Consider the following 11,913-nt stretch of genomic DNA (forward strand, 5'->3'; position numbering starts at 1 on the left):
CTCCCCTCACCACCGTGTACCCTCTTCTGCCCCCACAGCCGCCTCTTCTCGAGTGTGACCAATGCCAGGTATCCAGACACCATCGCCTTGACCTTCGATCCGACGAATCAGTGGCTCTCTTGTGTCTACAACGATCACAGCATTTATGTTTGGGATGTGCGGGACCCCAAGAAAGTGGGCAAGGTGTACTCTGCTCTGTACCACTCCTCCTGCGTGTGGAGTGTGGAGGTAAGAGAAGGGGGCTGCCGGAGGATACCCCGCGAGCATGGGAACATCTGAAGTGGGGGGGTCCCCGAGTCTCACTGACATTCCTCCTGTGCGTCTGCAGCCCCTCCCCCAGGGCCGGAGGCTAGGCAGGGGTGACAGTGCTGACCCAGCTCAGGCTTCTTCTCGAGCGCCCCTGCCTCTGTTCTGCTGCCTGGTCCTGGGCTGGGAGGCCTTGGACATGTCCCTGAACTTGCCCTAGTCTCCGTTTCCTCAGCAGTAAAGTGAGTGTGTGACACGCCTCACTGCTCAAGATTCGGGTCAGAGGACCTAGCTGGGAAGCACAAGTACCTCACAGGTGCTTGGCCAATTGCCTCCCCGAGCTGTGAAGCAGGTGTGATAACCCAACGTGCTCACAGAGCTGCCGAGGGTGCCCCGTCCTCTCCCACCCGCTGCCTCTCGCACGGGAACTCGGAACTGGAGACCGGACTTTGTCTGTTTGTTTGTTTTTTTTATGGACCACACTTGGATGTGCTCAGGGCTTACCTCCTGGTCATGCCCGTGTGCCAGGGATCGAGCCCAGGTTGGGCATGTATAAGGCAAGCGCCCCACCCGCCACACTATGACTCCAGCCCCGAGATTGGACTTTGTTCCATGTCTCTGCAGGTTTACCCTGAAGTGAAGGACAGCAACCAGGCCTGCCTGCCCCCCAGCTCCTTTATCACCTGCTCCTCAGACAACACCATCCGCCTGTGGAACACGGAGAGCTCCGGCGTCCATGGGTCCACCCTGCACCGAAACATCCTCAGCAATGTGAGCCCCGAGGTCCTGGGGCCCCCCTCCCCACACTTTGGGAGCACCCCAGGCCCTCAGCCTCGGTCCCTCCTTCTCTGGATCTAGAGCTCAGATCTTGATCTCCCAGCTCTTGTTTGGCCAGGCTGTGTGGCCAGGGTTGACCGCCTCCAACCTTGCAGCTGGACAGTCAGCCCTGCCTCACCCGCCTTCTCCCGACCTGTCCCCCCTAGGACCTCATTAAGATCATCTATGTGGATGGGAACACTCAGGCCCTGCTGGACACAGAGCTGCCCGGAGGAGACAAAGCTGACAGTTCCCTGATGGATCCCCGGGTGGGCATCCGCTCTGTGTGTATCAGCCCCAACGGGCAGCACCTCGCCTCAGGAGACCGAGTGGGCACACTTAGGTGAGGCCTGGCCTAGAGGCGTGCTCATCGCCATCTGTGCAGTCCACAGGGCTGGGGCCCCCAAGCCAAAACCCTTGGAAAGTTTGGCTCAAAAGATTGGAGAACAAAAAAAAAAAAAAAGATTGGAGAACAAGATCCTGTAAACAAGTTACTGTATAATTTTGCAAGAAAAAGCACAGCAGAAACCACCGTAACTGACTGATCATGCTTCAGCAGCGGCCTGTCAACATTATAAAGCCCATAATGCAGGGAAGGCAGGATGGGGACATAACATTGTTCCATGGCATTCTCATCAGCATTTGTAAACTCAGCCCAGTTTTGAGATAAAGAAAGCAAACTCAAGTCGAGATGCTTGTTCCTCGGCAGGGGGTGGGGGAGAGGAGACAAGGTCATGAGAGCAGAGGAAGACAGAGGAAACCGGGGGAAATAGCAGTTCAGTACGATTTGGGCTCTGGGTAAGCTGGGAGCCAGGAAAAGGACATGGAAAAGCTGGTGAAACTCACATGCTGCCTTTCACTGTTCTGGTGCCAGTGTCCTGAGGTGTTTACATTAGGGAGAACTGGGTGAAGGAATTGTGAAAGTTCTCTCTGCTCATTGTCTCTACTCTAAGTCATTTTCTCGAAGTCTGAAAGTTTCAGAATTAGTGATAAGTAACAACAAAAAGGTTGGGATGTTGGGGTGCAGTAGTTAGGGCACTTGCCGGGCACACAGCTGACCCAGGTTGATTCCCCAGCACCTTATGTGGTTTCCTGAGCCTGCCAGGAGTGATCCTTGATGGTCACACACCATCAAGTGTGACCCAAAAAACAAAAACAAAAACAAAAAATAATCCTGGGGCTGGAGAGAGAGTACAGCAGGTGGGGTGCTTGCCTTGCATGTTGCTGACCTGAGAGTGATCCCCAGCATCCCATAAGGCCCCCCACCCACGCACTGCCAGGAGTGATTCCTGAGCACAAAGCCAGGAGTAATGCCTGAGCATCACCTGGTATGGCTCAAAAAAACAAAACGTTTGGGGAGAGGAATAAACAGCAGTACTCCTACATTAAAAAATAAATAAAATTTGGGGGAGAAGAGGTGCATAAGGTACGTGAGTCTCCCCTATAGCCTGCAGTGACGTCACCCCCTCCTCACCCCGGGCTCGGCTGCCCCTTTCTGCAGGGTGCATGAGCTACAGTCCTTAAGCGAGATGTTGAAGGTGGAAGCCCATGACTCCGAGATCCTGTGCCTGGAGTACTCGAAGCCTGACACAGGTATGGGTAGAGGGCACGGGCTGCGCTTTCGGGCTGAAACCCACAGGAAGATTGGGGCCTTTTTGCAGGTGCAGTGGCGGGCAGTGCCCTCCCTTGTGTGCTGTGGGGGTGGGCTCCGCTCGGCACGGGGCCTGCGCTATGGGCTGATGGGGTGGGTGTTTCCATCCCAGGTCTGAAGCTGTTGGCATCTGCGAGCCGGGACCGGCTGATCCATGTGCTGGATGCCGGCCGCGAGTACAGTTTGCAGCAGACACTGGACGAGCACTCGTCCTCCATCACAGCCGTCAAATTTGCAGGTGGGATGGTGCAGCTGAGGCCCATCCACATACCCACTGCCTTTGGCCTCCTGCCCCCATGAGAAGAGTCTGCCCTGCTGCTGGGTTGTGGGATAGTGGCCATCTGGGAAACGGGTGGGACATGGTTCCTCTGCCCAGGAGCCTGGCACCACCCAGGGTGGCTAAGCAGGAGGGGGGTGGGAATGGCAAAGCCCTCCTAATGTCTCTGGAGGTCACAGCCTTGTGGGGTCCTGGAGGGGAGACCAAGAGGCTGCCCCCTCGAGAGAGGGGGAGAGCTGAGATCTCCCACCTTCCCCTGCAGCGGCCAGCGATGGGAAAGTGCGCATGATCAGCTGCGGGGCCGACAAGAGCATCTATTTCCGCACAGCCCAGAAGGTGAGGGCCCCGCACTTCCGAGTGGGCCAGCGGCTGGCGGGGGGTGTGGGGCTCCCTCCCTGGGGGCTCCCTCTCCCCTGCAGGGCGCTCTGGGGTGGGGGAGGCCTGTGGGCATGGGGTCTTCCCACATGCTCCCTGCCTGCAGTCCGGAGATGGGGTACAGTTTACACGGACACACCACGTGGTGCGGAAGACGACCCTCTACGACATGGACGTGGAGCCCAGCTGGAAGTACACAGCCATCGGCTGCCAGGACCGAAATATTCGGTGGGCACCCCCTGCCGAGCCCTGTGCTCACATTCCCTGTGTCTGAGGGGTCAGTCCTCGGCAATCTGGTCCCTACGTCTGTCTGTCCAGGACCCTAAGTGTGGGGGGGAGCCTGGTGGGGGGGAGCGGCCGCCTCAGCTGACCAGCGTGTGCTTCTTCACAGGATCTTTAACATCAGCAGCGGGAAGCAGAAGAAGCTGTTCAAGGGCTCCCAGGGGGAGGACGGCACTCTCATCAAGGTGAGACCCTGGCCGGGCTCTGGCGGCCCGGGAGAGCTGGGCCGGCTGGGCGGGGGCCGTGCCTACGGCCTCCTCCAGCTGCGGGGTCACTCCTCAGGTGCAGACAGACCCCTCCGGGATCTACATTGCCACCAGCTGCTCTGATAAGAACCTCTCCATCTTTGACTTCTCCTCAGGCGAGTGTGTGGCCACCATGTTCGGCCACTCAGGTGAGTGTCACCCTCGGCCCTGGCGCCTGCTCACTGCGCTGCCGTTTCTTCTTTCAGTCTCTTGGAGGCCAGTGGACTCACCTGCCTTCTGGCCCGCTCCATCTCCACTGTTGGAACGGAGCCTTGGCCGGGGACTCGGGGTGACTGACAAGGCCGTGTTCTTTGTCCTGCACAGAGATTGTCACTGGCATGAAATTCAGTAATGACTGCAAACATCTCATCTCTGTGTCCGGGGACAGGTGAGCGGAATCTGGCTTCCGGGAGACCCAGCGCCCACAACACCCCCCGCCCCCGCTCTCCCCTGCTCTCCCCACAGGAGGTCCAACTGGGTGGGGGGATCACTGGTCTCACCTGGCCCTTGAGGGGGGCACCCCAGGTCAGCCCCGGCCCCTCCTGCCCTGACACTGTGGCTCTTCCCCAGCTGCGTATTCGTGTGGCGTCTGAGCTCCGAGATGACCATCAGTATGAGGCAGCGTCTGGCTGAGCTGCGCCAGCGGCAGCGAGGAAGCAAGCCCCAGGGACCCTCCACTCCCCAAAAGGCTGCCGGGCCCAGCTGGTGAGCACTGCGCACCCTGCCCTCCTGGCGCCCGTGTCCCACACTAAGCCCCTCGGGAGCTGGCCTCCCCGCTGAGCTGCCTCTGCCATGTTGTCCTTGTCTTGGACACAGCCACGAGGCCCCGTCAGTGCTCGCTCCTGTGCCCGCTCTGTCGTCCGACAGTGACAAAGAGGGAGAAGACGAGGGGACCGAAGAAGAGGAGCTCCCAGCTCTGCCCATCCTTGCCAAGGGCACCAAGAAGGAGCCAGGTGTGTAGGCCTGAGCGTGGGCCCCGTGCGGACCGTGGGGTGAGTGGGCTGAGGAAATGGGAGCGCCTGGGCCCACGGAGCCTCTGACTGTCATCTCTCTGCAGCCCTGGGGCCCGGCCAGGCCCTGCCCCGAAGTCTGTCGCACTGGGAGATGAGTCGGGTGAGTGATGGCGCTTACAAGACTCCCTGACAGGCCGAGGGGTGAGGCAGGGGGAAAGCAGGGCTCTCTGGGTCCAGTGAGCATTTGGGATGGGGTTTGCCCACATGCTCCATCCCTTGTATTCAAGAATGGGACTTTGGAGGGCGCTTGCTGCAGCCAGGCTGAGTTAGGGTCCCTCATGGGGAGCCAGGGCCCCCACCTCCAGGGACATAGCCCTGCGCCTGGCTGTGGTGTGGACCCCACTCCACAAGTGAATGTGAATGAGAAGCAGGTGGAGAGTAGGGAGATAGAAAGGGGTGTCTGAACCAAGGGGCTAGAACTAAAGTGCCAGAAAATCAGAGGTCCGAAGAGCAGAAATCTGGAGACACTAGGGCTTGTTTTTTTTTTTTTTTCCCCTTTTCTGTCACACCCAGCAATGCTCAGGGGTTACTCCTGGCTCTGCACTCAGTAATTATCCCTGGCAGTGCACAGAGGGACCATATGGAATGCTGAGGATCGAACCCAGATTGGCTGCATGCAAGGCAAATGCCCTACCCACTGTACTGCTGCCCTGGCCAACACTGGAGTTTATGTTTTTTTCTTTTTCCCGTCTGCCCCTGCAACCTGACGCTGTAGTTCTAAAGGCAGGTGGGGAGGAAGCTCAGACCTTGCAGAACCATCAGGGGGTAAAGCCATAAGGGGCCTGAGGCTGAGCAGTGACCACACAGGGCTTTCTGAGCGAGCCCCATGGGTGGGGCAGCGGCCCTTTCCTGGAGGGGATGTGGGTGCTGAGCAGGCCCCGGGTCAGGTCTCGGGGGTATTGGACTTGGGGCTGCCTGCCAAGTTTGGGGACTTTCAGAAGGAGCGTGAGGTGGCTGGTGGAGCCTGAGACTAGTGGGTCCTCTCAGCCGGGGCGTGAGGACTGGTGCATGCATCAGCCCCTGCGTGGTGTCCGCAATGCTCAGCTTCCATGGAAGCAGAAGCGGGGTGAGAAGAGTCCCTCTACCGAGGGGGTCGCTGAGCTGAGTGGCCAGTGCTTCCTCCACTAGGGACAGAGGCGGGTTTGCCGCCATGGCTGGCGGGTGCTCATGGTCACTTCTGCCCCACCGGACACAGGAGACTGAGGAGTTCCTGGACCCCACTCCTGCAGCCCCCCAAGGACCCAGAAGAAGGGGCCGCTGGGCCCAGCCCGGTGTGGAGCTGAGTGTGCGCTCCATGCTGGACCTGCGGCAGCTGGACACGATGGCTCCCCTCAGTCAGGGCCCCAGGCAGGACACCGTGGCCCCATCTGCCCTGGGGAAGCATGGGCCACAGGCGCCTCAGCCCACCCGTGCTGGCCAGGTGAGCCTGCTCTGTCTCGGGCAGCCCCTCTGCGCCCCTGCGGCTGGCTGTGTGCCTGGGCTCTGGGGGGCATGGCCAGGGTTGGAGAAGCAAAGGGAGTGGGGCTCCTGGAGAAGTGCTCATGCTGTTCCATGGGGGCTGCAGGTGGGGCACCTGCAGAAGCTCCAGAGCATAGGTTGGACCTGGCTTTGGAGGGCAGCCACCCCCACAATGAGGATGCAGACCCCTCACCCAGACACCCCTCCCATTCCCAGGCCTCCCAGCCCTGCTCCTGCTCCCGCATCATTCGGCTGCTGTCCCAAGAGGAGGGAGTCTTTGCACAGGACCTGGAGCCCGCGGCTGGCGAGGACAGCATTGTCTACCCGGAGCCCAGCGACAGCCCCACACTGGACACCAGGCAAGAGCCCTGCTCCCCCCTGCATCCCACCTGCCCCGCCCCCACCCCACTCATGGGTGGGTGGAGGCAGGAGCCCCGGGGGGCCACCTCTGCTCACAGCTGCTCCTGCCCGCCAGTGAGTTCCAGGTGCAGGCCCCGTCCCGAGGGAGCCTGGGAAGAGGCTACGTGGGTGGCCGGGGCTCGGAGAAGCACAGCCCCGACAGCGCCTGCTCCGTGGACTACAGTGGCAGCCGCCTGTCGAGCCCCGAGCACCCCAACGAAGGTGAGGCTCCCGCTACAGGGACGGCCGGGTGCGGGGGGGCCCCGGGGACTGCCGGCTGCAGGGGTGCAGCGCGGTGCTTCTCTCCCCACCCCGCTCCCAGACTCGGAGAGCACGGAGCCCCTGAGTGTGGATGGCATTCCCTCAGACCTGGAGGAGCCCGACGAGGAGGAAGAGGAGGGGGGTCCTGGCCCTTATGGGCCGCAGGAGGGGAGCCCCCGGACCCCGGACCAGGAGCAGTTCCTGAAGCAGCACTTTGAAACTCTGGCCAATGGGGCGGCTCCAGGTGGGGTCGGGGGCCAGCCTGCCCTTCCCGCCTCTGCCTGGCAGGGAGGGGGTGCATGGGCAGCCTTCCAGGGGAGGCGGAGCCTGCGTGGGGCCTCCCCACATTCGTGCTGTGCCCTGGCAGGGGGCCCCGCCAGGGGGCTGGAGCGGACCGAATCCCGGAGCATCTCCTCGCGGTTCCTGCTGCAAGCGCAGAGCCCCCCCGTCAGGTACCTCTCCCCAGAACCCCACTCTTCCAAGACCTCTGGCTCCCCTGACTGTCAGAGCTCCCTGCAGGCCTCCCTACCCAGGGCCCCAGCAGGACAGGCCAAGGTATTTTTGCATCCTAGTTTGGGGGCAGCAGCCTGCTCCTCTCCCAGCACTGCTCTCCTGCTCTCAGAGCTTCCCCCTGACCTACCAGGGAGGGACACTGAGGCTTCTCTGTGCCACTCCCCATACCATCCCCGTAGGGAACCGCCCCCCAACTCCTCCAACCCGCCCAGACCAGTCCACGTGCCACTGGCTTCCGGAGAGCCGCCGAGAGGCACTGGTGCCAATCCTCCGGGAGCACCGCCAGAAGTGGAGCCCTGCCCTGGAAACCGCAGCCCCCAGCAGACAGCCCCCGTGTTACTGCCACGCCGCCGCCTCAGCCCCGACAGCAGCTGGACGCCCAAGAGAGTGGCCACTGGCAGCCCCTTCGGGGGACTCCAGAAGGCCCAGTCGGTGCAGAGTCTGGTGCCCCAGGGTGAGTGGAGGGCGGGAGGGGAGCGGAGCAGCTGGAGAGGGGCACGGGTCTGGTCCATGCCGACCTGGGGAAGTCGCACAGCAGCTGCGAAGGGTGGAGCTTGGCTCCCAGACATCGCCAGGTAACCAGCCTCCATCTCTGCCCTCTGCAGATGAAGCCCCACCCCCAGGCCCCTTGTTGTCGCGGGAAGTGGCACCCCAGGGTGGCCTGTCCCAGCCCCACTCCTACCAGAACCCCACCACCAGTTCCAAGGCCAAGATGGCACGCAGCATCTCCATGGGGGAGAACCTGAGCCTCGCCTCTGAGCCGCAAGTTCCTGCCCCCGTCAAAGTCTCTCCGCTCAACAAGTTGGCGCTGCCCAGCCGGGCTCACCTGGTCCTGGACATCCCAAAGCCACTGCCCGATCGGCCCTCCCTAGCCGCCTTCTCGCCCGCTGCCCGGGGCCGGGCCGCTGCTGAGGCAGAGCAGTCGGCGGGCCTGGGGAGGCCCCACAACACCACTGAGAGGCGGGCCTGGGCAGCTGAGGGTGCTGCGCCCAAGCCCAGGACAGAGTGCCAGGCTCAGCCTGCACCCCACAGCCCCCGCACGCAGCCCCTGCCCCCCGAGAAGACCAGCAGCCCCGTGGAAGCCGCCCAGCCCGGGGCGTCCCTGAGCCAGGACTCAGGTGCGCGCCCCCCAGCTCTCACCTCCCACTCCTCCTCTCTCTCCTGGCTCTGTTGGCTGCTCTTTGGCTCCATCCCATTTCTGTGCGTCCAGCCTCTGGCGTTTTTCCATCCTGTCTGCTCCTGTCTTGGTCCCTAAGTCACACCCCTGATGGTGAGACCCTCTTACTAACCTTCATGCACTGCCCCTGCCCCTGGTGATCTGCTGGCTCCCCGATTAGGACTGCAGTTCCCTGGTTGGGGCTGGTCCCTTCCCCCAGACCTGCTGAGTGTGGGCTTGCAGGTCTCGGGAGGGCGAATGGAGAGGGTGGTGGACCTCGGGCAGCTTCACTGAGCCTTATGGAGTCTTCTCTGTCCCCCAGAAGCAGCGGTGAGCCTGGAACAGTGCCAGCAACTGGTGGCTGAGCTCCAGGGCAACATGCGCCAGGCTCTGCGGCTCTACCACTTGGTGAGTGTTTGGGCGGGAAGAACGCGCGTTCCTCAGTGACCAGGAGCTTAGGAGAGCTGGGCTTGGGGACCAGCCCATTGTATAGCAGGTAGGAAGGGCACTTGCTTTGCACGCAGACAGCCCAGGTTCCATCCTCTAAGAGTGCTCCCTGAGCACCGCTAGGAGTGGGCAATGAGCACCACTGGGTGTGACCTAAAAAACAAAAGAGAGAGAGACAGACAGAGACAAGTTTGCAGTCAGTGAGACTGTAGCACTCCCTGGCAGGAGAGCAATCCAGAGTGTCCTGGTACCTTAGGTGGGTGCTGGAGGCCCGGCCAGGCCTCTTGAGCTGAGCACCATGGTTGGGTTGTTCCTGGCTGGGGACGGGTCACGCATCGCCTTGATTCAGAGGTGGCGTGTGGCCCGCCTACCCAGCTCAGCCTGTGCAGCTCCTCCTTGCCAGCAGGTGGGCTCCCTCCTGCGACCCCCGTCCACAGCCCTTCCACTCCTTCTCTTGCAGGTGGCTGGCTGCAAGACGCCGTCCGCAGAGCAAAGTCGCATCACTCAGCTCCTCAGAAATACCTTCTCGTCCATGCGGCAGGAGCTCGAGGCCCTGGCGGGGCCACTGCTGTGCAGCCCGGGCACGAGCCCCGGGGTGGGGGCGGAGCAGACCCAGGCCCTGCTGGAGCAGTACTCGGAGCTGCTGCTGCGGGCAGTAGAGCGGCGCATGGAGCGCAGACTCTGAGCCACCAGGCCCACGGCCCGGCCCCGGGGCTGTCAGTGCCCAGAGGGGAAGCTGCTGTCCCTCGGGGGCCCGTGTATTTATTAATTTATTTCCCTGACTGTTGCCTCACCTTCTTGGCCGCCTGCCTCCTCAGCCCCTCCGGGGCTGACACAGGGGTCGGTCTTGAGTTTTGTCACCTTGGTGCTGTGAGGAGGAGGGCGGCCTCTCTCCTTAGAAGCCATTCGACGTTACTGCAGGGATCAGCTCCCGGCTGGAGCACACACAGGGTATCCAGCGGGGGGGCAGGGGGGCCACAGCTGCTCCCCCCGCCTCCCCTCCCCTCCCACACCAGCTGCCAGTGGGGTTGGTCCCTTGTCCCCAGTTCCTGACAGTCAGAAAGACAGAGTTCTCTCCCACCCCCAAGGCATTCCCAGCCATCAGGAGGCTTGAATTGTTGGCAAGTCCTGAGCCCCACATTCCACTCCCATGCTTGCCCCAAGAGGGCCCTTAACCTTTGTCTCCCCCTGCACCCCTCTTCCCCTCCCACCCCAGGGCCGTGGAGCCAGCCAGTAGTGGGGCATTGCTGCGGGACAGTAAGCACCTTGCTGGGCAGACCTGAAGTCCTAACCCCTAACCCCCTGGTCCTCCCTAGCCCAGCTGACTGCTGAAGCCCAGAAGGGGCGATGGCCCTTCCTCACCGGCCACAGGCTCCACCTACCTTCTCCAGATCGGCCACAGATGCAGTCTCTCTCTCTCTCTCTCTCTCTCTCTCTCTCTCTCTCTCTCTCTCTCCCTCTCTCCCTCCCTCCTTCCCCCCCGTTTCTTCCTTGCTCTTGCTCCCTCACTCTTGCTCACTCATTAACTTCCCTGCCTCCCGTCTTCCCCTCTCACACGCACACCCCTTCAAACACGTTTGTTGCTAGAACAGATGCTTGGCTGCTGTATGCCTGGTTTCCTCACATCCTGCTTTTACACCGGCTCCTGGGACTCTTGTCCAGGAGCACAAGGGCAGAGCACCCTAACTGAATTCTGTACGAGATAGCCAAGATGGTGCCTGGCTCAGGGAGAAGGGGCCTCCTTAGAGGTGGGGCTGGGCCCCCAGTGGTGCTCAGGGTCCCGGAGCCAGAGAGGAACAAGGTGGGGGGGGGGGCGGGGGGCAGTAGGGGAGAGGCTGCAGCAGAGCTGAGACAAATCAGAAAGGTGGTACAGGTAAGTGGCCGAAGGCAGGGGAGAGAGAACAGGACAGCTGGCATGGGAGAGGTGAGGCGGGCCGACAGGCCTTGGTTGGTGGAGATGCAGCGGGTGAGCGCAGGTGAGGAGCAGGATTCCGGGATGGTTCAGCACGGCTTTGCATGGCTCTGGCTAAGATTTAAAGAACTGGATTCTGAGAGGTACCCAGCCACCTGCATCGGCCCTAAGAGTGTTAGCTGCCCGCCCTGTCGTCCTCTCTTTCCTCTCCCGCATGGCCACACGTTAACGGAACCCGGGAGTGTTACCAGTCTGCTTCCTCTGCCTGCCCACCCTCCCAGTTCCAAAGATGACTCGGGGCTGGCTCCCTGGGCTGCCTTCTCAGCCAACCTCAGCGAGCCTGGCCTGCCCCCCCCACCCCCCCAGGGGGCCACACTCCAGCTCAGGTTATCTAGAAGGCTGTAGCCCTTTCCCTCCTCCTAGCCCAGCGTGGGGTTACCTTGTGACCTGGCTGGTGCCATCCCCCTGTGCGTGTCTGGGGCCATCGGCAGCTGCAGCCCCCTCTCCCCACCTCCCTCCATCCCCTCCCAAGCCCCAGATTTTCCCGAATCCAGTTTTGAAGTCCCTTATTTATAACTTTTATACTTTGTCCAGGCCAGGGCTCTTCCTTCCTCCCCTGGTCTCATGGGGGCAGAGGCTGTTTTTTTTACCATGTCCGTTTGTACTGATGTATGAACTCGTCAATAAACAATCATTTGTTAACCCCTGGGATGTCGGCGTGGTGCAGCAGGCAAAGGAGGGCTCTGTCTCCTCGCAGCACGCGGTACAACGGCCCTGGAGCGCTGGCCTGGCTGGAGGCGGCTGATGGGGGCGGGGCCGGGATTTGTGGGCGGGGCGGGGGCGGGACCGGGATCTGTGGGTG

The 11,913-nt window shown here is 61.8% G+C and overlaps 1 protein-coding gene across 3 annotated transcripts in view; it reads left to right on the top strand.

The window, feature by feature from the left end:
* Positions 1–11,760, top strand: part of MAPKBP1 (mitogen-activated protein kinase binding protein 1) — a 53,775-nt gene extending 42,015 nt beyond the window's left edge. For 2 of the 3 annotated variants that reach the window (XM_055131151.1, XM_055131152.1), the window contains 22 exons: positions 39–228; positions 871–1,017; positions 1,230–1,405; positions 2,564–2,655; positions 2,826–2,951; positions 3,253–3,326; positions 3,472–3,593; positions 3,757–3,832; positions 3,930–4,041; positions 4,217–4,280; positions 4,463–4,597; positions 4,709–4,845; positions 4,950–5,005; positions 6,101–6,325; positions 6,580–6,722; positions 6,839–6,984; positions 7,085–7,267; positions 7,391–7,475; positions 7,716–7,990; positions 8,142–8,654; positions 9,015–9,100; positions 9,600–11,760. In XM_055131151.1, the coding sequence (XP_054987126.1) occupies positions 39–228; positions 871–1,017; positions 1,230–1,405; positions 2,564–2,655; positions 2,826–2,951; positions 3,253–3,326; positions 3,472–3,593; positions 3,757–3,832; positions 3,930–4,041; positions 4,217–4,280; positions 4,463–4,597; positions 4,709–4,845; positions 4,950–5,005; positions 6,101–6,325; positions 6,580–6,722; positions 6,839–6,984; positions 7,085–7,267; positions 7,391–7,475; positions 7,716–7,990; positions 8,142–8,654; positions 9,015–9,100; positions 9,600–9,824 (3,388 nt within the window). In that variant the 3' untranslated portion in view covers positions 9,825–11,760. The remainder of the gene's footprint in view (positions 1–38; positions 229–870; positions 1,018–1,229; positions 1,406–2,563; positions 2,656–2,825; positions 2,952–3,252; positions 3,327–3,471; positions 3,594–3,756; positions 3,833–3,929; positions 4,042–4,216; positions 4,281–4,462; positions 4,598–4,708; positions 4,846–4,949; positions 5,006–6,100; positions 6,326–6,579; positions 6,723–6,838; positions 6,985–7,084; positions 7,268–7,390; positions 7,476–7,715; positions 7,991–8,141; positions 8,655–9,014; positions 9,101–9,599) is intronic. The other variant, XM_055131153.1, reaches the window with a different exon arrangement.
* Positions 11,761–11,913: the final 153 nt, after the last annotated feature.

This window comes from Sorex araneus, chromosome 3, assembly GCF_027595985.1.
Source record: "Sorex araneus isolate mSorAra2 chromosome 3, mSorAra2.pri, whole genome shotgun sequence".
NCBI classification, from domain to species: domain Eukaryota; kingdom Metazoa; phylum Chordata; class Mammalia; order Eulipotyphla; family Soricidae; genus Sorex; species Sorex araneus.